We start from the raw sequence: 25,345 nt of genomic DNA on the forward strand, positions 1-25,345 counted from the left end.
TAGATCAATGGAACAGGATAGAAAGCCCAGAGATAAACCCATGCACCCATGGTCAACTAATCTATGACAAAGGAGGCAAGGATATACAATGGAGAAAAGTCAGTCTCTTCAATAAGTGGTGCTGGGAAAACTGGACAGCTACATGTCAAAGAATGAAATTAGAACACTCCCTAACACCATTCACAAAAATAAACTAAAAATGGATTAGAGACCTAAATGTAAGACTGGACACTATAAAACTCTTAGAGGAAAACATAGGAAGAACACTCTTTGACATAAACCACAGCAAGATCTTTTTTGATCCACTTCTTAGAGTAATGGAAATAAAAACAAAAATAAACAAATGGGACCTAATTAGACTTAAAAACTTTTGCTCAGCAAAGGAAACTACAAACACGATGAAAAGACAACCCTCAGAATGGGAGAAAATATTTGCAAACAAATCAACGGATAAAGGATTAATCTCCAAAATATATAAACAGCTCATGCAGCTCAATATTAAAAAAACACACAACCCAATCCAAAAAATGGGCAGAAGACCTAAATAGACATTTCTCAAAAGAAGCCATACAGATGGCCAAGAAGCACATGAAAAGTTACTCAACATCACTAATTATTAGAGAAATGCAAATCAAAACTCCAATGAGGTATCACCTCACACCAGTTAGAGTGGACATCACCAGAAAATCTACAAACAACAAATGCTGGAGAGGGTGTGGAGAAAAGGGAACCCTCTTGCACTGTTGGTGGGAATTTAAATTGATACAGCCACTTTGGAGAACGGTATGGAGGTTCCTTAAAAAACTAAAAATAGAATTACCATATGACCCAGCAATCCCACTACTGGGCATATACACAGAGAAAACCATAATTCTAAAGGACACATGCACCCCAATGTTCATTGCAGCACTATTTACAATAGCCAGGACATGGAAGCAGCCTAAATGCCCATCGACAGACGAATGGATAAAGAAGATGTGGTACATATATACAATGGAATATTACACAGCCATAAAAAGGAACAAAATTAGTTTATTTGTAGAGACGTGGATGGCTCTAGAGACTGTCATACAGAGTGGAGTAAGTCAGAAAGAGAAAAACAAATATCGTATATTAATGCATATATGTGGAACCTAGAAAAATGGTACAGGTGAACCTGTTTGCAGGGCAGAAATTGAGACACAGACGTAGAGAACAAACGTATGGGCACCAAGGGGAGAAAGTGGCAGAGCAGGGTGGTGGGGTGTTGAATTGGGAGATTGAGATTTACATATATACACTAATATATATAAAATGGATAACTAATAAGAACCTGCTGTATAAAAAAATAAATTAAATTAAATTAAAAAATGAAAAATAACCTCAACAATTTAAGACCTATATTTTCACAAATATAGAGTATTTATTAACCGTTTTAATCTCTGCAATATGATTGATGCATATGTCATCTCCTTCCTTCCTTCCTTCCCTCATCCTTTCTTCCTTCCACCCATTCATTTAACAGATATTCACTAAGCACCTGCTATTTGCCAGTCACTATAAGTAGGCACTGAGGATTAAGCACTTAACAAGATAGGGCAATAGCCAAGTGATAGAAGATAACATTTTCAAGTCTGTAAGTGGAAATGAGCCTGGCGTATCTTAGGAATTAAAATAAGTACAGTAGGAATGGATTAAAGAGATAGAAAAAGAGAGAGGATGAAAATGAACACTAGTACGCAGTCATGAAAGTCCTTGTTAAAGGTTTTGGGTTTTATTTCAATTGCAGTGGAAGCCAGTGGCGTGGTAGGGGGTGATTCAGCACATCTGTGAGCAGACTTTCTGTTTTTTGGAAAACTGTTCTGTCTGCCTACAGAGTAAAACCTGATCAGAACATGAGGATGAGCAAGGAGACTACCACAGTGAACTTGTTAAAATATAGTGTTGATTTGAACCAGGGTGGTAGCAAAAGGAGTGGAGGGAACCAGGGAATCTCAAATGCTATTAGGAAGTAGCATCTTTCAAAGTTTGGTAACAAGTCGGAGGAGAATAAGAATTGAAGGAAATGTTGGATTGAAAGATAACTTCTAGGGATTTGGTTTGAGCTACGACGTGAGTGATGCTTTTTATGAAGACAGAAAACATTGGAAGTTGGGGAAAGAAAACTGACTTCATTAATTTGCATTTCTATGAGTATATGCGAAGTTGAACATTGTTTTTCATGTTTTATAACTTGGAATACAATATGCACTCAACAAATATGTGTTAAACATTTATTATTGAATAAATAACCTTTGCCCATTTTTCAGCTGTGTAGATCTTCAAAGTATGGGCTCTAGAGTGAGAAAATCCTGGGTTTGATTCCCAGTTTCACCTTAATCCCATTACTTAATCTTTCTGAGGTCTAAATTCCTCATTTAAAAGGGGAGAAGAGGGTGAATAACAATACCTACAAGGAGTTGTTTATAGGATTAAAAGAGATATAACTATATAAAATGCTCTGTATATTTTAACTGCTAAATAAAATTTGCTTATTTTTATTACTACCAATAAATAAGAAATGAAGTACCAGTACTACTAATAATTCACAGTCTGTGTTTAAGTATTAATGATATTAACTGTTTTCCTGTAAACATTTTGCAACTTTTTCCACTTGCTATTATAAATCAATTTGATTAAAGTATCTTTTATATTTATAAATCTTATGTAAAATCTCTTTTTCTTAAAATTTCTTGTCTTTCATCATGCTAAGAAGAGCTTTCCTACTGTTATACAAATATTCTCTTGCATTTTCTTCTAACAGTTCTATTTTTACTCATATTATTAATATAATAGAATTTATTTCGTGTATTTTTTCATATGCAGTGGAGAACTCAGTCCCCACCATACATGGTTAGCTAGTCAACCTCCCCAATTAATGTATAATGAACTTTACCTACTATTTTAAATTGTGGTATACTAAATTCCCATATGCAACAAAATATTCATTTAAGTAATAGAAGAAGACTATACAAAGGTATTCACTACTACATTATTAATCATAATAAAAAATTGCAGCTTCCTTAGTATTCATCAGTAAAGGACTGGTCAAATAAATTACGCTTTCCCCATATAATGCAATAAGGTAGATCTACATGTACTTACATGAGAAGTCCACAATATATTGTTAAGCATAAAATAAAACAAAAAACATATACTGAAAATCAATATTTACAGTGTTGTCTTATTTTTATAAAAATGAAATAATAATTATAAATAAATACCTAAATATTTATGCATATATCTGAAAAAGCTTGGGAGCATAGTCACCAAAATTTAAGCTAGGGAAAGTAATCCACAGGAGAGAGGATGGGATACATATATGAGAATTTTTTTACAATTATACTTTTTACAATATATACTTCTACATTATTGGAATAGTTTTACAGATGGCATGTAGTATTTCTATCATCAGGAAATCAAGGGAAAAAATAAATTTTACCTGCAATGGCTTCATAGAGACCAGCTTTATACCCTAAGTACTCATATTCCTCAAATCTCTGAGGCCCCTCACACAGGGCTCTGCACTCCGTATCTTCATTGAAATATTCTCTTAAAGCTTGTTCAAAGTACTTGATAGCTAGTTCAAAGTCATCTGCCTCATAATGTTTAACTCCTTCACTGTAACTCTCCTGGAAAGAAACAGAGAAAAATTTTTTTTCAAAGAGCACCCAAGGGGCACTTGAATGGCAAAATGCAGGCAAGACTCTGGATCACTTAGGTAGATGGGTATGGGACTCTTGCGCTGTGGAAGATTAAGAAGGGTTGCACTGGGAGATAAAGGGAAACTTCCCTGGCTTCAACTAATTGTAAATGAGAAGGGACTGACTGAGCAAGCCTACTGCTGTGGCATCAATCAATTTCATTTTCTTCCTGAGCTCACTCAAGACTATATTTTCTAACCCTTTTGAATGCAGGTGGGGCCATGCAACAAAGTGCAGGAAGACTGATGTGGGAGGACGTGACACTCAATTCCAGGCCTGGTTCAAATTTTTTTTTTTGTGTGTGTATACTGCAATTTTATTTCAATTGCATAAACAAAGTTAGTGTGTAAGAAATTTAAATGAAACAGTATGGTAAAATTAGCAGAGAGCCAAAAACTCTAAATAGGAAGTACACCTAAAACATGAAAATTCAACATTCATTAATGTTTCATCTTCAGTTTTGATTGACACTTGATGCTTGCAAATTTTGAAACAAACTTTGAGATCATGATGACTATTTTGAATAGATTTCAGCACCAGCACTAAGATTTGTGCATTCAGTTGGTTTGCAGTTGACTTGTTAGCCATTTACATAGTGTAGAGTACAGATTTGTCACAGATCAGATCACAGCGTTGAAGGAAAGAAGTACCTTCCTGTAATTAGAAAGGATCCCCTAAACTGCACTCAGCTTAAGACATCCAATGTACAAGAGCATGAAAACCATCATAATAATGTGACTCCAGGGAACATAGTTTTTTTTTTTTTAAAAAAAAAAAGGAAAAAAAGACTTTCATCTAAAATCTTCCTCTTTTAGCCTTTTCTTCAGTCCTCTTGGAGGCCACACATTGAGAATGGTGATGTATCCAATTGAAAAAGAAGCCCTTTCAACACATTGTGAATTTCAAGTAAGATTTCATTTAAAGGAATAATTATGTAGCTTAAAAAAATCAAAATTTGAAAAGTACAGGTACCGTGGAAAAAGCCACTGGACTGGTTGCTGGGAAACCATGGTGTGACCCTGAGCAATTCACATGGGCTTCAATTCCAGTGGGTAAAATTGAAGTGCTGGAGTGGGTGCTGAGGCTCAGAGGGGGTTACAGACATTTACGTCACATCTTACTTTTCACCATATCATACTGATTTTCTAAGTTAATTTTCTTTTTCTTTCAATTTTTCAACCCTGAATTACGATACTTCATCTTAGGAACTCTGAAAGTGTAAAAATGATACTGTACTGGACGTTGGGAATCAATGTGAGATATCCATTCATAGGAATTTGCTTTGAGTCCATTGAAAGTTAGGAGCACTAAGGTCCTCATGGTTAGGACAGGGTCCCCAAAGCTCACCAGGTGTGGTTTGGCATCCCGATCTACCAGCTGGAGGTCTTCAACGCCCGCCATCGTTCTGTAATTCTTGATGTTCTGCTGCATTTCCATGTGCTCAGGGTTGGCCATGAAAAATGTGTGCGCTGCTTCCACTGCCTTTTCCAGCTGGTTAAGCTATAAAGAGAAAAAAAAGGATCAAATGAAGGCAAATATTTCTAAACTGGGTTCAGCACCAGTCCAAGGTCTCAAGACAGAAAGTGTCAGGGCTGAGTTCTAGTTCACATTCACTCTACCCAGCCTCCACACTAAAGGGCAAGAGGTTAAAAAACAGTGCTCCTAAAATGATATGTGGGTATTTTGGCATTGGTGAAAATGGATAAATGTGCTTTGTTCCAAGTTCGTTTTCTTCTCCCTCTTTTCTAAGACATCTGTGTTTTCTGGGAAATTGAATCTACATGCTTCTGTTTGTCTTATGATTGATCAAAATTAAAATCTGCCAATGCTGTGCCACCTCTAATTCACATTTTCAATATTTTTGTCTTTTATTTTCTCTTCTTTTCTTTTTGTTCCTTTTGCCTTTAATCCTGAAAATGGAAGAATAAACTGTGACTTTCTGAAGGATGAGATTAGGGATACCTCCCACTCCTCCAAATCTGTTTTCCGGCTTTAGAATGTGAAGAACACAAAGTTAAAAGGAATAAATTTTTCCAATCCAGAAGAGATGCTAAATACAGCACACAAAATGTTATACCACATTCCTTTGATTGAGAAATTGATTCCAAACTTACAAGTTGGCTTCTCATTAATATAAAAGGAAGGATTTTTTTTTTTTTTTTAAATTTCATTTCCCGTCTTCAAGCAGTTTGGTTTTTTTTGGGTTTTTTTTGGTTTTTTTTTTTTTAATTAATTTATTTATTTAGGGGTGTGTTGGGTCTTCGTTTCTGTGCGAGGGCTTTCTCTAGTTGCGACGAGCGGGGGCCACACTGCATCGCGGTGCGCGGGCCTCTCACTGTCGCGGCCTCTCTTGTTGCGGAGCACAGGCTCCAGACGCGCAGGCTCAGTAGTTGTGGTTCACGGGCCTAGTTGCTCCGCGGCATGTGGGATCTTCCCAGACCAGGGCTCGAACCCGTGTCCCCTGCATTGGCAGGCAGATTCTCAACCACTGCGCCACCAGGGAAGCCCAAAGAAAGGATTTTTAATAAACTACAAAGACACTATAAATCTCCTCTTAAACCACTTAATAAGCTGCTCTCCATGTAACGTGCAATGATGCATTTTTTGGTAACAAAATGTAATTAAATTTACTTGATTTAATACATTTTGCCCTATGCTTTATTCATGGAGAATGTCTATAGACAGAACCTTTTGCCTCATTTCAGAAAAGTGAATATTCACACTAGTACTAGTCATTTTCATGGTGAAATCCAAATTATGCTTGGTCTATTTTGAAGTATAAAGAAATGAAACTCACTGTTACTGAACAAATAAATATAAAATCATGGAAGGCATATAAGATTCAACTGAGTCGGCTTTTGATAGTCTGGCCACTCAAGTATTAGTAAGAAATAGAAAGTAGTAGTAGGTTCCTGAGCTCCCAGTCACTGCCTTCTCGTGATATATAAAGAATCTTATCCCTTACTACAGAAAACGTAAACTGCCCTATTTTAAGATCTGATATCCTTAACTTTGTCTAATGATAGTAAAGCCTTCTCTTTTTCTTTTTAATTTGCATATTCTTAGCTACTGGCCTTCTTTCCATTAAATCTTGCCTGAAAGCAGCTTTCCTTGCCCTTTTTACCTTTGTTCTCGATTCTGTGGTTTCAGAATTATTTTTGCTGTCAAAATCATTAATTTTGAATTCCTGGTTTCTTTCTTAAATTTCCTCAATTTCTCATACACCAACACAGACAAATATGAGTTTTACGGATGTCTACATAGTGACAAGTATATAGCTATAGAGGAAAATGAATAGGTTCTAAATCGGGTATGTGTCTACAGTTACTGATCAAGTGAACCTGGAAAAAGTCATTTAAACATTTGTGTCTTGGTTCTCCATTAAGAAACCGCCATACCACCACCTACTACATAGGATTTTGGAATGATTTAATTGTGTATTATATATAAATGTGCTTCAGAAATCACTAAAACCCTAAAAAAAAAAAAAAAAAAAACGGATACAATTTATATAAGATCTATTCATTTCAAGGATGTGAATATACGCTCATTAATGCTGGGTATGTATAGTCTACAACTCCCATAGACACATAATTTATGAGGATATAGTGAGGTACTTGTGGTTGGTGGAAACTGCCTCCAGTTAAGGGCCAAACTATAAGTTCTGAACACAACAGGTTAGTACTGACACGCTTTAGTTTTGTAACACCAGCCATTAACCTTGAACGAACATAGATAAATTTTGCACTTTCCTACCTTCATGTTTTGCTCAGACTGTTCCACTGACCTAGAGATCCTCTGACACTTGGATTTTCTTGTTGAAATCTAACATATCCTATAAGGCCAAGCTTAAATCCTGCCTTCTCTAAGAAAAATTTTCTCAACCCTAAAGCTATAGTCAAGCACTGCAATATCATCGTATCCCTGTTCTTCTACTGGCACTTATCATACTCTGCCATATGTGGCACCTACCTAAGTATATTTGTTACTCCTAGTAGAACTTTCCGAGGATAGGGACCACATGACTTATTTATCTTTTTGTTTTCCATCTACTTTACATATAGATGATGTCTATGATATGTTTAGGAAAAGAGAAAAATAAATTCTAAGAAGCAAACATTTACACACAAATCAAAAGGTATATTACATGTGAGTGTGCTTCATAAGCTATAATGGACGAGAAGGATGTAAGTTCAATAACAACATCTCTGAGGTCATCATTCACACTGAGAGCTTCCAATACTGATTGATTATCACTGATGAATGTGATTCAGTAGCTCCTGAAAACTGTTAGCCAACACTGATAAATTGGTTCCTTCTCTTAAATTTGACCACATTGGTTTTTTGCTTATTTGGTGCTTTCCCCATTTATAACCCAGTATTAAACATAATACCATGTTCCCCAATATAAATATAAAGAAGATTCCATGACTTAAGGTTAATCCATAAAACTTATTCATGAACTGGCTTTTAAATTATTGTGAACCAGTTCAGGAAACTAGAATTGGCTGCCAGAGATTCTATATAAAACAGGCCATCGTTTTAACTGGAAGCTTGATATCTTTGTAGTCCACTTTTGAAATTAGATACACACATCTGAAGTGGTAGGAAAAGTCCAGGTGAACAAGTGTGTGCTACATATGAGCCTGTACTATTAGATGGAGATTATTATAAGGCCGTATAAGTACTAGGTTTCAGCTAAGGAAGGATCTACCTGCTACTCCATTGAAACAAACAAGAAGCTAACTGCCTTTAAAGGCTTCAAACTGGATTTCCTTTAAGACCAAATTAAAACATACCACAGGAGAGGGTAACTCTAATGTGAGGGTAACTCTATGCGTTAGAAAAGTAAATTGTAAAATAAAGAACAACTGAGGAAAGGGGAATGATTCAACAAGATGATATCATGCTTTCGGGGAGCTTGCTGCTCTACTGAGATATGAGAAATAACTGGTAAGAAATGCCTTCAAGAAGCACTGGTTCATTTCATCTCAGGCTGTGAAGAACTAAGGCAAAAATTTTCTCCTGCCAGCCATGCTGCATGAAAAAAGGCAGATTAAATCAACACCCTGCTGATGTTTGGAAGTTACTCAGTCAACTGGTGAATGAACCAGACTCTATTGACACACAAATGGTTTTCCATAATGAATAATAAAGGAGCATTTCAAAAATGTACATTGACAACTTAAAAACTGTCAATAGCTATCCATTGACCACAGAGGTGATTCCAGAAACTACGTACCAAGACATTCAGGAAACTGTAGGATTTGGACCCTGCCCTATCTTTCTAGCATAACTTCCTCCTATTTACCACTATGCAAATTTTTCCCAGGAAAGTTCTAGAAAAACTTCTAGAAGTTTTATAATTTACCATCCCCCATTCAAGAAAACACAGGCTCAGTACTCCAGCCATACCAAATTCTTTATTTCACTCATTCATTTATTCAACAAGTATTTATTTTGCATTAAATCCATGCCAGGCACTGTGAAAGTCTGAAAGTCGATGAGAATAGCTACATGGCCAAAACAGACAAAAACCCTGCTTTCCAGGTGTTTACAGTCTCATCCAAGGGGACAAGCCTCAAGCAAATAAATCATTAATGAAAGTAAGTTGAGGTTGCACTAAGTGCTATGAAGAAATAAGTGAACAAACAATACAGTAAGAGCTGGCTGGGCTGGGTGAAAGCAGGACTCCTTTAGATAAATTAGTCAAGTAAGGTCTCTGCAATGTGATTTTTGAGCTGAGACTTACATGTTGAAAAGCCAGTCATGAACAGAAGAGGAGGAAGAGTGTTCCAGGCAAAAGAAAGTCAAGCAAAAAAGGCCCTGAAATGGAAAAAGCTTGACATATTTTAAAAGCAGAGTAGAAACTAAGAAGAGAGATTTGAGAAGTTGGATAACAGATCACTTATATGCTACAGTAAAGAGTTTGAACATTATTCTAAGTGCAAGAGGAAACCATTAAAGAATTTTAAATAATACCTGATACATATTTTCAAATGATAATTCAGACTGCTATGTGGAGAACAGATCTTTGGTAGCAGGCAGGAGAACACTGCAGTAATCCAGGTCAGAGCTAATGCTTTTACATCACAAAATAAAAATGGGACAGCATAGGTTTGCCTCCTCTTTTTCACCCCTCCCTCTTCCATTCCTTTCTCTTCCTTTCCATTTTTGTCCATCCTTGCCATAGCAAAGTTCCTCAATTCCGAAGGCGGACGCATAGCCCAAAAGGAAGCAATTCTAAAATTTCCAAACTTATTTTAGGAAAGACATACAAGTTCCCTCTCTTCTAAATTAGCATAAATATGAAGCTCAAATATTTTGAGTATGAGTTTAGAACAGCTTGTAGGACATGTGCAAGAAAGGAAAGGGACTAATCCTAAAACACATTAAAACATGTAAAGAACACTGCATCCTTTTGAAAGAGAATATTTAAGATCACATTCCATTTTCTGAAGCCTTTTATACAACCAGTATAAAACATCAAGCTTGAAATAAGTAATTTCCATTCTTGTACTCAAACGACTTTTTCAATAAGGAAAGGAATTCTTTCTCTACTTTCCCCACCCTAACTTTGGGAATTCATCCAATATCACGCATTATAGTTTGATGCAGTGCTATATTTTTGCCTTGGCTCTTTACTTAAATTTCACAATATAGCAACTTTAGAGAATTTTTAACCCCATATGAAGTTTCTTACCAACTGCCAAACATGTAAATAGACAGTGAAGACATCCTGTTTCTAAGCCACAGCAGAATTTTAAAGTTCTGATTAGCAGCATAATCACACTAGATGCAGGGGGAAGGAAGTCATCAGATTACAGCATGTACATCATCTGAACACTAAAAATTCATGGGCTGAAAACGTTCGTCTTTCTTTTATGAAGCGGGAAGATTTTTTTTATTAATGGTGATACCCAATATTTTTGTAGATACTTCAGCTCTTGCTAATGTCTCCAAATTTACCTCAAATTTTTGTCAACCCGAAGTTTATTTTCCTTCACAGAACCACATCAGTAAATAAATAAATAAACTTCAAATAACTGAACAACATATTAAAAGAATACTGTTGGGAATTTCCTGGCAGTCCAGTGGTTAGAACTCCGTTCTTTCACTGCCAGTGGTTAGGACTCCGTGCTTTCACTGCCGAGGGCCCAGGTTCAATCTCTGGTTGGGGAATTAAGAGCCCGCAAGCCATGGAATGGCCATAAAAAAAGAAAATACTGTTAAAATAAAGACCCATCCAATTTTGAAACAAAATTTGGAAGCAGTTTGTTTGAACTACTGAATTAAACTAAATCCTACAAGTTACAGTGTTCCAAATGTAATGACCAGGCTTTTTCATGAGAATTCAATCTTAGGAAATTCCTAAATATTTCCATATAATGGAGTCAGATTTTTAGAGAGTCCAAAAAGAGCCATATGAAAACTAACTTTTCCTTCTTATGCCATAATTTCTGGCGATGTTACTGTCCTTTATGTTGTTAATATAATTTGCAAAAAGCCCCATATATTGAGCTCTTTTCATAATTCAGTTATAGGAAATAATTGGTTGATTTTCCTGATTAATTTATAAAATTAATTTCACCAGACATTGAGGACTACATGATAGGCTGTGTTGTCCTTTTTGTCTTGACTACAAGAAAGCTCAGAACTAAACTGTATTTTCATTTACTGTAACTGTATCATGCTGGTTTATAGTATATCAAAGTGAAGCTAGTATATTTCCATTTTTTTCTTTGAGTTTTTTTGTTTTGCTCCCATTTCAAAAATCTAATTATACAAATAATTGCTTTCACAAGGTAACTCAAAGTTCTTCTGGATACAGAAAAGGTGCAATTTACTCAAAAGATAAACCTCTGTAGTAAAGGAAATTTCTAGTAATTAAATTCTTTCCTACATGGCAAGGGAGGAAATTTAGAACTTTTTAGCTTTAAAGAACACATAGTAATTCACACGTTAGGTGTTCATGCTAAATGAAGAAAATTAACTTATCTTTGCGTTTACAGAATGTTAGTCTAAAGTGTAGTCATGGTTATAAGTAAATATTTGTAGCTTTCAAAATGCTATTTGGTAAGGATTAGATGAGAAAGGACATATTTAAAGAGTAACATTTTCTCTGTGGAGTAAGCTGGAAAGGAAACATACGTCTTTTTCAAGCACTCTCTTTTGCCAACTGCTTTTACCCTTTCCTTCAATTACTTACTGTCCTGAGCTTGAATAATAGACTCCCGTTTTTTCTAAACGCTCTAAGTTTTAATCCGATGTTTACAACTGAACGTTAAACACTGATGGTGCCTTGCCACCGTCAAATGAGGTTACCCGTATGAGCTCAGTGGAACGACAGATTCTATCAGTTAAGCTTTCAGGAAGATTTCTTATCTAAAGAAAAACCATCTCTCAGGGTAACAAAAACACTAAAGTGAAGGAGCAAAACTTTTAAACGTGCTACTTCATATTAGAGACTATTTAAAACAAAAAGTCCTTGAGTTTTTGAGAAGAAAAAAAACAGGGAACTCAAAGTATTAGCCAAAAAATATGTGTGTGCTTAATTGGACAAAGTCCCTCAGGCTGTCTGTGTATTGTCTAAGTCCTAACAAGAGAACAGAAAAGACTTGAATGGCTGCTGGGTACGGAGAGAGTACTATCTCAGTGATGGAACATGAGCAAGTCATATCTGCCACGGATCAAATGAAATTAATGTGTGGTTTATTGGTATGTTACCGTTATTTTTGGTTTTAAACATTAGGACAGGGTAAGACTGAACAACTGGGAAGGCATCTTAACCTCTGTGGTATTGTCCAGAAGTCTCCCTTGAGGTGTCAGAGAATGACTGACGTTACCGAAAAGAAAGTTTAGGCTAAGACCTCTCTGACCTTTGTTTCCTGCTACTGTTTTTCGAAACACAGCTTTCATCCTCTTTAAAAATGTCTTTGGAAGGCGGCTGTCACTCATTTCATATTCAGTTTTGCCAACATCCCATGACTGTTGTAGTAATCATCACTTTAACATGTAAAGAATCTTATTCGTGTCTGATTTTGAAAAATAAATAGAAATCCAATGTCCCTCTTTGTGATCTCAGAATTGTACTCTCCTTTGTGACCCTCATATCATGTGAGCATAATTTTGTTTGTGAGCTTGTTAAGAAGAATTTACACTCGTATACTGTTGTGTAGTTTGCAAAGCACTTTACAGTACTACTAATAAGAATTAAAATAATAAAAATGATCATTTATCGAGTGTATACACAATCCTTATTGCGAAATTCTTCAAGAAGCTGGAAGATGAACCCCTATACCTCACCCGGGCCCAGTGCAAAAGTAGTTGATCGTTATTTACAAGAGCACGTCATAATACAAACAATGAGCTATAGCACCATGGGGAAGCTAGTGCTGGCACAGACTGAGTGGCCCTTAATGAACCTGATGGTATGAAAACAAAGTTTGTTGTTCTAACTGTTCACGCATGCTTAGCTTCTGCCTGGCTTTCATTATGACAAATGGAGATGAATGCTGTCTATCCCTAGTGACCCATTAAAAAGTTCTAGCTGGCCATCCCTTTGCTAGAGCCAACAGCCTAATTGCTCACTACCAGAGTTGTATCCCCTTAGCGATCAGCAGCCAGATCACATTCTTTACACCAAACTGTACAAAGGTGCAATCAGTTGAATTTATTTGTCAAATGCGATTGCAAAACGGCAAATAAACTGGATTTGGGCTTTCTGCTTCTAAGATATCCTTTAAAAATCAGCAGTGAAATAGCTTAATATAGATCTGGCACTGATTTTTCTGCCCTTGAGAATATAAAAAACTTTTTTGTATATCAGCCACATTGTTTTGTGAAATAACAAAGTGATGGGTATAAAATACTCGTCATAGGTGAGAAGGAGCGGGAGAACCGAGGACTGAGAATCAAAGTTTGGGTTTAGTTCCTGTTTCTTTCACAAGCACCCACATTTCCTGAGTGGATGACAGATGAAGGAATATGTGTCAGGGAAAAGAAGTAACACACTGGGCTTTGCCTTCTTAACTGTAACAGTGCTAAGATAACGCTGGAGATAGCTTGCCAAAATTGATGATTTGGGGAGGGGCTTTAGGGTTTAGTGAGCATATAGAAAAATGCTATCATTACCATTTCTACCGTCTTCTTTTCATTCTGGTCTCCCTTCCATTTTGTGTTTATGAAACAAATTTAACATTCCACCCAAACCACTCCGCTGTGAGAAATATAAGAAAAGCAAACAAGCAAATCAAACGCTTTCCCACTTGTACCTTTTTGGTATAAATATGCCACATTCCTCTATGAAATATAAACTTTCTCTTGCTCTTATAAGGGTGGGGAGATTTACTTCAAAAAGTATTTCAAAACCTTCACTTCAGCTCATGTAAAAGAAAGCACCATGGCTGCAAGCCAAAGGGAGTTTCACTCCAAAGACCCACCTTGGAGGGGACTTCAAGAAGAGACTAAGGTCCTTTCAGGTATTTAACCCATCAGGATGACTAATTGGTACTCTTAACCTGACAGGCTGCAGGGTCTTATTAAAGTGGTGGTTTTGATGATAGAGTTCTTTCAGTGTTTCATAAGCTCCTCTGGCATCACACCTGTACTTTGTGAAGCATTCAGCCGCAGCAATAACCTTAGGCTGTATTGTAAATTAAATGTCCCTGCCATATACACAGGTTAAATAGAAACCCACACATTTCCTCCATACCTCAGTCAATAGACTGTACTGGAAAGAAGCTCCAGTCTCCCTGAATTTCTGAGGAGGTTAAAGCTTGGAGAAAATCTGCTTACTTACTGAACATTTTTCTGTTACTTTGGTGGAACTTGCATTGGTCTTCTGAAAATTAACTTCCATTAACCAAGATAACCAGGGCTAGAAAGGCCCTTTAAATCATAGAGTACTAGTGCTTCACTTTACAGGTGGATAAAACATTTGCATAGAAAATCAGTGGCAAGACTATGGTTAGAATCTACATCTTTTCTTAAAACATTCACAAACACGTATTTGGGATTTTAATCCCTGTGATTTCAAAGCAGAGGAGAGTTCATGCATATCTGGTTCATGTAACATGTGTTTCCTGCTCACCTCTGCCATAGAAAGAACTGTGATAGATGTTCTCTGAAGATATAAAATATTTACAGTATAGTCCTTGACCTTTTATTAAATACAGTTCAACAGCGCAAGGAGACATACACGACTATTCATATCAAGAACTAAGTCTGTACAGGATTAGAGGGCAGAGTGAGTTACAGTCAACATGGTGCTATTGAAATTGAGAGAAATTTGAAACCACAGTAACCTGGAAGGTACAGGAAAGTCCTCATGGAGAACTGAGGCCTGAGACTGGGTCTTGTAGAATAGAAAACATGTGGATGTCTCAGATGCAGAATAAGGTGAGCAGGAAGAAATAGGAATGACTCAGATGTTTTTATAGAATAGTAATTTGGCTGAACTGGCTCATGTGGAAGGGCTAGATGGCAGAGTAATGGAAAACAAGGTTGAATGCAGCTGGAATTTGGGGATCTTTGAACACTAAACTGAGGTGTTTTGACTTTTATTTTTGGAAAAAGAGACTCAGATATATCTATGTGTGCATGTATGTGAGTGTAGTTATGAAAATCACCCCTGTCTCATTTCAAAAATAATTCAAAAAATAAAAAATACAATATTTGAGGTAACTATAAAAATGTTTTTCTTAAGACTTTATTTATTTTTTTTTTTTTGGAGCAATTTTAGGTTCAGAGCAAGATTGAGAGGAAAAACAGAGATTTCCAATATCCCCCCATGTTGCCAAACAGGCATAGCCTCTCCCATTATCAACATCCCTAACCACAGTGGTACATTTGTTACAACTGAGGAACCTACAACAACACACCATAATCACCCAAAGACCACAGTAATCACTACTGGTAGTATACATTCTATGGGTTTAGAGAAATGTATAATGACAAGTATATATCATTATAGTATCATACAGAGCATTTTCATGCCCTAAAAATCCTCTGTTCTCCATCTGGTTCATCACCCCCACCCCAACCCCTGATCTTTTTACTGTCTCCGTAGCTTTGCCTTTTCCAGAATGTTATATAGTTATAATCACAGTATTGTGATTTTTCAGATTGGCTTCTTTCACTTAGTGATGTGCATTTGAGGTTTCTCTGTCTTTTCACTTGATAGCTCATTTCTTTTTAGCATTGAGTAATATTCCACTGTCTGATGTACCACAGTTTATTTATTTATTCACTTACATATGAATAAATACTGTAGGTATGTCAGTATTTATAAGCAGTATGTCATGGCTGTTTCCAAGTCTTGTAAATTATGAATAAAGCTGCTATAAACATCTGGGTGCAGATTATTGTGCTAACATAAGTTTTCAACTCCTTAAGAGAAATACCAAGGAATGATATTGCTGGATGGTGTAGTAAGAGCAGTTTAGTTTTGTAAGAAACTGCTGTTCTGTCTTCTGGAGTGGCCTCACCATTTTGCATTCCCATCAGCAATGAATGAGAGTTCTTATTGCTCCACATCCTTGCCAGTATTTGATGTTGTCAGTGTTCTGGATATTGGTCTCATAGTTGTGTAGTAGTATTTCATTTCTGCTTTAATTTGCATTTCCCTGATGAAGTATGATGTAGAGGATTTTTTCATATGCTTAATTACGATCTGTATATCTTCATTAGTAAGGTGTCTGTTAAAGTCTTTACTCATTTTTAAATTGGGTTGTTGGTTTTCTTATTTTTGAGTTTTAAGAGATTTTTGTATATTTTGGGTAACAATTCTTTATCTCAAATGTGCCTTTTGCCAATATATTTTCCCTAGTCTGTTGCTTGTCTTCTAATTCTCTTCACATTGTCTTTTGTAGAACAGAAGCTTTTAATTTTAATGAAGCCCATCTTATCAGTTATTCCATTTATGGATGGTGCCTTTGGTGTTGTATCCAAAAAGCTACTGCCATATCCAAAGTCATCTATGTTATCTTCTAGAATTTTTATATTTGTGCAGTTTAATCAATTTTGAGTTAATTTTTGTGAAGGACATAATTTTTTATGTAGATTTCTTTTTTTTTTTTTTGCATGTGACTATCCAGTTGTTCCAGCATCATTTTGAAAAGACTGTCTTTGCTTCATTGTATTGCCTTCACTCCTTTGTCAAAGATCAGTGAATATATTTATATGGGTCTATTTCTGGGCTCTTTACTCTGTTCCATTGATCTATATGTCTGTTTTTGTGCCAGTACCATACTGTTTTGATTGCTTTAGATTTGTAGTATAATTTCAAGCTCCGGATCATTTGTTTTGTTTGGTTTGGTTTGGTTTGGTACCTTTCTCAAGATTGCTTTGGCTTTTTGGGGTCTTTTGTGGTTCCATACAAATTTTAGGAGGATTTGCTCTAGTTCTGTAAAAATTGCCCTTGATATTTTGATAAGGAGTGTATAAAACCAGAAATCAACTACAAGAACAAAACTGAAAAAAACAAAACAAAACACATGGAAACTAAATAACATGCTACTAAACACAAAACAGGATGATGAAGAATTCAAAAGGAAATCAAAAAATACTTTGAGACAAATGAAAATGGAATCACAACTGTCCAAAACCTATAGGATGCAGCAAAAGCAGTTCAAAGAGGGAAGTTTGTAGTGATACAGGCCTCTCTCAAGAAACAAGAAAAATCACAGATAAACAATCTAAATGTACATTTAAAGGAATTAGAAAAAGAAGAATGAGCCAAGACCAAATTTAGTAGAAAGAAGGATATTAAAAAGATCAGAGCAGAAATAAATAAAATAGACAAAAAAAAAACCCCAGAAAAGATCAGTGAAACTAAGATTTGGTTCTTTGAAAAGATAAACAAAATTGACAAATCTTTAGCCAGACTCATCAAGGAAAAAAAAAAGAGAAAGAGCCCAAAGAAATAAAATTAGAAATAAGAGGAGAAATTACAATGAATGCCACAGATATACAAAGGATCGTAAGAGAATACTAAAATCATACGCCCACAAATTATAAAACTTAGAAGAAATGGGTAACTTCCACTGTATGTAGAAACATACAATCATCCAAAAGTGAATTATGAATAAATAAAAAATGGGAATAGACTGATTTGCTAGTAATGAAATTGAAACAGTAATTTAAAAAACTCCTCCCCAAAAAAGTCCAGGTCCAGAGGGCTTCACAGGTGAATTCTACCAAACATTTAAAAAGGAGTTAATACCTATCCTTCTCAAATGATTCCAAAAAATTGAAGAGGAAGAAACACTTCCAAACTCATTTTATGAGGGCAGCATTACCCAAATACCAAAACCAGACAAAGACACCACAAAGAAAGAAAATTACAGGCCACTGTCCCTGGTGAACATAAATGTAAAAATCCACAACAAAATATTAGTAAACCAAATTTAACAGACGTTAAAAGAATTATACACTATGGATCAAGTGGGATTTATTCCAGGGATGTAAGGATGGTTTAACACCCATAAATCAATCAATGTGATACATCACGTTAATAAAATGAAGAATAAAAATCATGTGATTACCTCAACAGATGAAGGAAAATCATGTGACAAAATTCAACATCTATTTATGATAAAAGTTTTCAAGAAAGCTGGCATAGAGGGAACATACCTCAACATAATAAAGGCCATTTATGACAAACTCACAGCTAACATCATACTCAACCCCGAAAAGCTGAAAGCTTTTCCTCTAAGATCAGGAATAAGACAAGGATTTCCACTCACCACTTTTATTCAACACAGTATTAGAAGTCCTCACCATAGCAATTAGAAATATAGAAATAAAAGGCATTCACATTGTAAAGGAAGAAGTAAAACTGTCACTATTCACAGATGACATGATACTATATATAGGAAACCCGAAAGACTCCACCAAAAAAAAATTAGAACTACTAAATAAATTCATAAAGTTGCAGATCCCTTCCTCCAGGTCAGTTAGTCTCTGATGATATTAGAGCAAGTTAAAGAAGAAGTAAGTTGATTGTCTTAGTCACCTTAGGCTGCCATAATGAAATACATTGAATGGGTGGCTTAAACAAGAGATATTTATTTTCTCACAGTTCTGGAGTCTGGATATCTGAGATCATGGTTCCAGCTTGGCCAGGCTTTGGTGAAAGTCCTCTTCCTGGTTTGCAGATGGTCACCTTCTCCTTCTGTCCTCATATGTAGTGGGCTGCTCTCTGGTGTCTACTCTTATAAGGGCATTAATCTTATCATGAGTGCCCCACTCTCATGACCTCATCTAAACCTAATAACATCCCAAAGCCCTCACCTCCAAATGCCATCACATTGGTAGTTAAAGATTCAACATATTAATTTTGGGGGAACACAATTCTGTCCACTGCATTAGTCAAAGGAAATGTAAAAATTAAGGACATCCTTAAAATTTCAAAGCCAGTCAATTATGGAATATGATTGAAACAGCAATGGAAATCAGTTTTTTTAGGTGATTCCAAAATTTTGTCATGGGTTGAAGAAAATAATCATTTCATTTTGAACTTGGTTGTGTTTGGTATAATGGGAGGAATGCAAAAGAATACATCTCCGTAGCAGTGAAGAATCTTGACTGGAGAACTGATCAATTGAGAGTTGGGCAAGGTCTTCACCTAAGGCACACTTGGGACCTTTGGTCCAGAGAAAGAGAAGACTTTCAAGGATGACGGTATGATCAATTAGTATAAGTAACTCAAAGCAACCCAGAAGTGCAGGGAAAATGCCTTTGGGTCTGTGGTTAACACTTATCTTGCTAAGATGTGTATTCCCCTGGATGGTCATGAGAGTTATTATTTTTTAATGTTTTTATAGTTAATTAAGTATAAGATAAACTGTATTAAAAATTAAATTTATATAGGGTAAGATTTTTAGAATCTTTAATATGCTACTATGATAGTTCATTTCTATAAGTGGAATTATTTTTCTACATTTTTCAAACTTTTTTGACCAAAGAACCATCCTTCCTGCTTCAGAGTGACTCAAGGGACTAATCAGCCTTCTGAGACTCTACTTTGTTGGTATGTATATAGCAACCCACACTGTGGGTAAACTTCATTAACTTTGATGAAAGAATGGTTTAATTGTAAAATCATTACCTAAGTGATCCCAGAATCCCAAAATGCAAAGACTGAAATGGTCCTTAGACATCATTTGGTGTAAGACTCCCTCCTCGAATACTTATGTGAATAAGATAACTAAAATATAAAGTGAAAAATTGTTCTCAGGGTCACATAAATCCTGATAGAAATGCTAGATCCCACAACCTGGTCTTCTAATTCCAAAGTTAATGGTGTTTCACTACTTCATTGCATCTAAGACTAAGTGGCCAATCCTTTTTATTTAGCATGAAAATAAAGAATGTACCATTTTGGATAAGTACATATAAAAAAGTTACACCCAAAATATATCCCTCCAAAAGACATAAAAGAATACTTTTCTCCATGCCACCCAGAGTAAGCACAATTAAAGTTAAAAAGTGGCTGCTAATGAGTACAGAAGAGAACTACAGGATTGGGTTCAAATGAAGAGACTGGTTTGAATTGAACCACAGCCTAGAAAAATCATATTAATAGACGATAAAATTATATTTAGTGGTTAAAAAAAAAAACTCAGGGTTTCTGATTTTAACTTTGCACATACTGTGGGTTTACATTGGCTTCCTTCCCCTTAAAATGTTATGTTGTGGCAGAGATTAGCAGCTGCATGTTTGGTTTATACTAAGAAAAGATTGTCATTATGATCTTCCGCATACGGAGTTCAATCCTCCCACTTTGTCTGCATAAGATAATATAAGGTTTGTATTTCTAGGGAAACTGAGGTTCAGGCCACTCTACTTTGTCTTTCAGTTCAACCTGACCAACATTTAATGAGGATCTTATGCTGGGTATTGGGTGGGTGGGGATGATAGGGAGGAATGTGAGTTAATTCCTGCTTTATATTAGTAATCTGTGGGACGGGGTGGGAAATCAGACAAATATCTATAATTCAGGGTTGAGTATGATTAAGAGAAGAGAAGTAAAAACAAATACTGTAAGGATTCAAAGTAGGGAAAAGCACTTCTAAATAGGTGGATTTGGGTCTAGAAAGTCTTCATGGAGATCTTATTATGAATATGGCACTTGTAATGGAACCTGAAAGATGGATGGAGTTTCAACAGACAGAGTCACCAGGAAGGGCATCTCACAATTGGTAAGACACCAATAAAAAGTGTTATCCATATGTAAGGATTAGTTTGTTGGAAGTACTAGTGTTGAGAGTGGCTTAAAGTATGTAAGAACGCTTAAAAAGTAGGCTGGGGACAAAGTGGTATGGGTTTGAAGCTAAGCACATATTGTATCACGTTTGGGGGAACACTTGAAACTTTCAGAGCAAATGGAGTGACCTGAATCTTTTGAAACTCGCTTCCAGAAACATCTCAGTCTCATTGGAAAGGAGTAAGTCTAGGTTACTAGGTTATACTAGGTCAGTCTGTAGTGAGGCAGCTTAGATCAATCTCACTGAGCTCCAGGGGCCAGTATACCCTACTCCATCCAGTCAGGTCTCAACCTGGACTTTCATCCCTAGCATTATGGAACCAAGCCACATAATCACACTCTGAAAGTTACAGCTGGTCAGGCATGCCAACAGAGTGCTAAATTGCCACATTTCCCATTACTGGAAGACCCACTTTCTGTTAGTCTAAAGCCTCTTTAAGGCTTTCAAAGATCGAAAGCCTTTTAAAGACTCCACTGCAAGTCCAATTTTCAATCAGAAAGAAATCCCAGCCAAGTTATTAAAATGAACATAGCCTTCCACCTGGGAGTTGCCATCTCTGCTCTCTTTACCCAGAACATGTGGTCTTGCTACAAAATAATATAAGCAAGGTTCATTCTTTTCATTTGAAAACACTCCCATGAGGCACTAAAGGAATTCTCACTTGCTTCTCCTCAGAGACAGTGAGGCAGAGAGATTCTGTTACACTTTTATTAATCTTTGCCTCATGCCCCATGTGAGCACACGGAAGTCTTATAGGAAAGGCTGTATGAATTGCAATTATTAACCTTGTGCTTTCCTGTTCAGGAAGTGAAGATGTTGAAACCTATAAGAGTAAAAGGGAGATGAATGGGAGCCTAAATCCTACTCTTCCTACTCCAAGCTCTAGTGAAAAAGAAGCTCAGAGCAAATGTTCATATTCTTAAAGGGAAGAAAGTAAGTATGCGTGTGAGTACTTAAGATAAACAACAGTCTCCTACCACTTATTTTACGAAGAAATTTAACATAACTAATCTCAAGTCATTATCATATGTAGGCTGGGCAGATATTAATGTCCCAATTTCACAGTGACAAAAATGAAGCTCAGAGAAGCTAAATAATAATAGTTGCTACTATTATTGAGGCCAGAGACATGAAATAAATGTCTTATATGTATGACCACATGTTTATGAGCTAAATTGTATCCCCTAAGTCTCATAGGTGAATTTAGGTGAACTCTTACCCCAGGACCTAAGGATGTGACTGTATTTGGAGATAGGGCCTTTAAAGAGGTAATTAAGTTAAAATGAGGCCTTTAGGATTAGGCCTATCTGGCCCTAATCCAATCTGACTGGTGTTTTTATAAGAAAAAAAGATGAGGACACAGAGAGAGATGTCACTGACACTAGTGCATAGAGGAAAGGTCATGTGAAGACACAGGGAGAAGGTGACCACCTGCAAGCCAAGGAGAGAGGCCTCAGAAGAAACCATTCCTGCAGACACCTTGATCTTGAACTCCTAGTCTCCAGAAGTGTGAGAAAATGATTGCCTGCTGTTTAAGCCCCCCAGTCTGTGGTATTCTTTTATGGAAGCCTTAGCAAAGTAATATACAACATTTGAAAAATGAAAATAACAGCGAGGTAGGAATCAATAACTTCATTTACAATTGAGAAAACTAAAAACCATAAGTAACTGAATCTGACTTTAAACCCAACGATGTCTTACACCAGAACTCGGGCCCTTCATCTCACTGCTGTATTCTCCCAAGTGATAAGCTGATCAATGACAATGCTAACAACTAAATTAGGGCATTGTAACTTTTAACTCAGTGTTCTTTCCATCAGAGTATCATGAAATTACCTTGGTAGGCCAGTTTTGACATTAAAACAGGGTGGGAAACAGGGTTAAGAAAAAAATAGAGTTCCAAATGAAAATTAAAATACCTGGTTTCCCTTATAATTTCTCAGGATAAGACCAAAAAAATTCAAGACAAATGAATCTTCTCTTCTAGGCATTCTGGAATGGTACAGCTGTTTTTATTTAAGGTACTTAAACTTCCCATTCTGAAAAGGAGTTTGATCAAAACTCTTCCTCTAAGCATCCCCTTTCACTTTATCGTAACCAAAAAGTTTCCCTAATGCAGAAAGCTCCCAAAGGGAAGATACTTTCCTGGTATTATTTTAATTAGCTAGTAAAGTTCCTGAAAAATGCTGAAAACTCATAATACCAGAGAACCAGACAGAGAAGTCTGCCTGGGAAATGTCATCGCAGTTTTGTAAAGCAGAGTTTCTAAGACTCCATACTAACTCTGATCTGATCAAATTAAAAGTGAAGTTTTTAACAATAGGTATGGACTAAATCACCGCATAATTATTTGGTAGAGTATTATACGCCCACTGAGACTAATGAGCCATGCAAAGATGCTCATGATACATTTGAAAGAAAAAAGCAGACTGGATGAAACTATGAATAGTATGAACCCATTCATGTAATATAAATTCATTAAAAAATTTTATACACCAAATGTTAATAGCAGCTGTGTTCAAGTGGAGTCAGGGAACTTAACTTAGGACTTAATAATTAATCTCTATTTTTCATCTTGTTTTCTAATTTTCAAAAACAAATATATGGTATAGCTGTGTTATGAAGAAACAGAAATGGAAGATAAATGGGAAAGTAAGCAAAAGTCAAGGTTTATTATGATTTCCTGAAAAAAGAAATATACTAATCAAGGAAGGACTTAATCTTGGAAGAAGCTCTTTTAATACCATGAGTGAAATCTCGGAAGAAGCTCTTTTAATACCATGAGTGAAATCTCGGAAGAAGCTCTTTTAATACCATGAGTGAATTTGATTTCTAGAATTTAAGTAAGACAAGTGAAATTCTGAGAAGCTGTGTGTGTGTGTGTGTGTGTGTGTGTGTGTGTGCATGAGCACTCCTGTGTGCATGAAGGGCATCATATTTAAATGCACAAAGGCAAACAGCTGTGGGGAACTTTCTTGTGAACTCCTGTTCCCCTTAATCTATTTAACACACTGAAGCCAGAATAATCTTTCTAAAATGCAAGTCTGATCTTATCCCTCCCTGATTGAAACTTTCAAAGGCTCCCCCCATGGTCTGAGGGTAAATTCATATTCCTTAAGTGACTCACAAGCTCCTGCCTAACTGGTCCTGGTTTACTGGCCCAGACTTTCTTCTCACTATTCTCTGTTGCTTTCTCAGCTATGGTCCTGTTGGATTTTGTCTCAGTTCCATTTGCTCTCTCTTCTCTGAATTTCTATGTTCTTTTTTTCGAAAAATTATCCTTCCAAATCTTTGCCTAATTATTTCTTACTCATCTTTAGTTGTTTGCTTAGACATCATTCCCTCATAGTGCCTCTCTCAAGGCATTACAATCATCCACTGACATGCCTGAGTTCTCCATTGGTTCTCTTGGGGCAGAGTTATGAAGATGTTGTTGTTTACCAGTATACAGCAGGTTATGAGATTTTGCAAGTTAAAAACATTGATGCATTTGTAGAAAAAATAGAACAATATTCTCTCTTTTAATTTGAAGGTATACTCAACTCACAAAGAGCTCTGTCTCTATGTGGCTCTGATTGGCTATTACATTGCTGGTGATTAACACTCCTTGGCACATCTTGGGTTTTCAGTAACTGGATGAAAGGCTGTTCATGTAGCTGTCCACTCATCAAACACTGGAGAGTTTTGCTTAATGTGTCAGTGTAGGCTAGCCACCAATTATACGTGATAGGCACACAGGGCATGTGTGTGTCCATTGCAATATATCAATATCAACATAGTAAGAGATGATAGCATTGTGAGAGCTACAAAAAGTAGATAAACAATAATCAGGTGGTGAATTAAGTGCAAAAGAGAGTGATGTGGGTATGCAGAATATTTAACTCAAAACTGGTGGCATTTATTCTAACCCCAAGTTTTTCAAATTATAGAAAATGATTAAAAACTATAGCACTCTCCTGATAGCTGTTTTCTGAAAGGAGTTTGGTTAAACTGGAACTAGTAAGTCATTCTTGAGCAATTTTTAAAGATAAAAATAAACTAATGATAATGATGAGGATCTGTTAGCAAACTGACTACCTGAAAGACATTTACTTAAATAGGCATAGACTTCAGCCAGCTACCTGATGACAGATTCATTGGTGGAAAGACAAGCAGGTCTGTCTTCTTGCCACATGGGATGGGGCAAGGGTGAAACATGTAAGAAGAGAAAAATACACAAATAAAACCTGTAAATTCCAAAGAGAAAACAGATTTTCCTTGTAAATATTTTCCCTTAGGACTTCTGACATCCTTTAGGGAAACGATGATTTTAACAACCCTGGCTTTGCATGCTGCTGGGTTTTCAAATATATT

At 36.1% G+C, this 25,345-nt stretch overlaps 1 protein-coding gene across 1 annotated transcript in view; it reads right to left on the bottom strand.

The window, feature by feature from the left end:
• P3H2 (prolyl 3-hydroxylase 2) overlaps window positions 1-25,345 on the bottom strand; it is a 154,438-nt gene that overhangs the window by 36,115 nt on the left and 92,978 nt on the right. Inside the window, exons 2-3 of the mRNA XM_059920771.1 lie at window positions 5,070-5,222; window positions 3,461-3,650 (exon numbers count right to left, since the gene is read on the bottom strand). Coding sequence (XP_059776754.1) covers window positions 3,461-3,650; window positions 5,070-5,222 — 343 coding nt within the window. The remainder of the gene's footprint in view (window positions 1-3,460; window positions 3,651-5,069; window positions 5,223-25,345) is intronic.

The sequence above is a fragment of the Balaenoptera ricei genome, chromosome 4, assembly GCF_028023285.1.
Source record: "Balaenoptera ricei isolate mBalRic1 chromosome 4, mBalRic1.hap2, whole genome shotgun sequence".
Classification (NCBI taxonomy): Eukaryota; Metazoa; Chordata; class Mammalia; order Artiodactyla; family Balaenopteridae; genus Balaenoptera; species Balaenoptera ricei.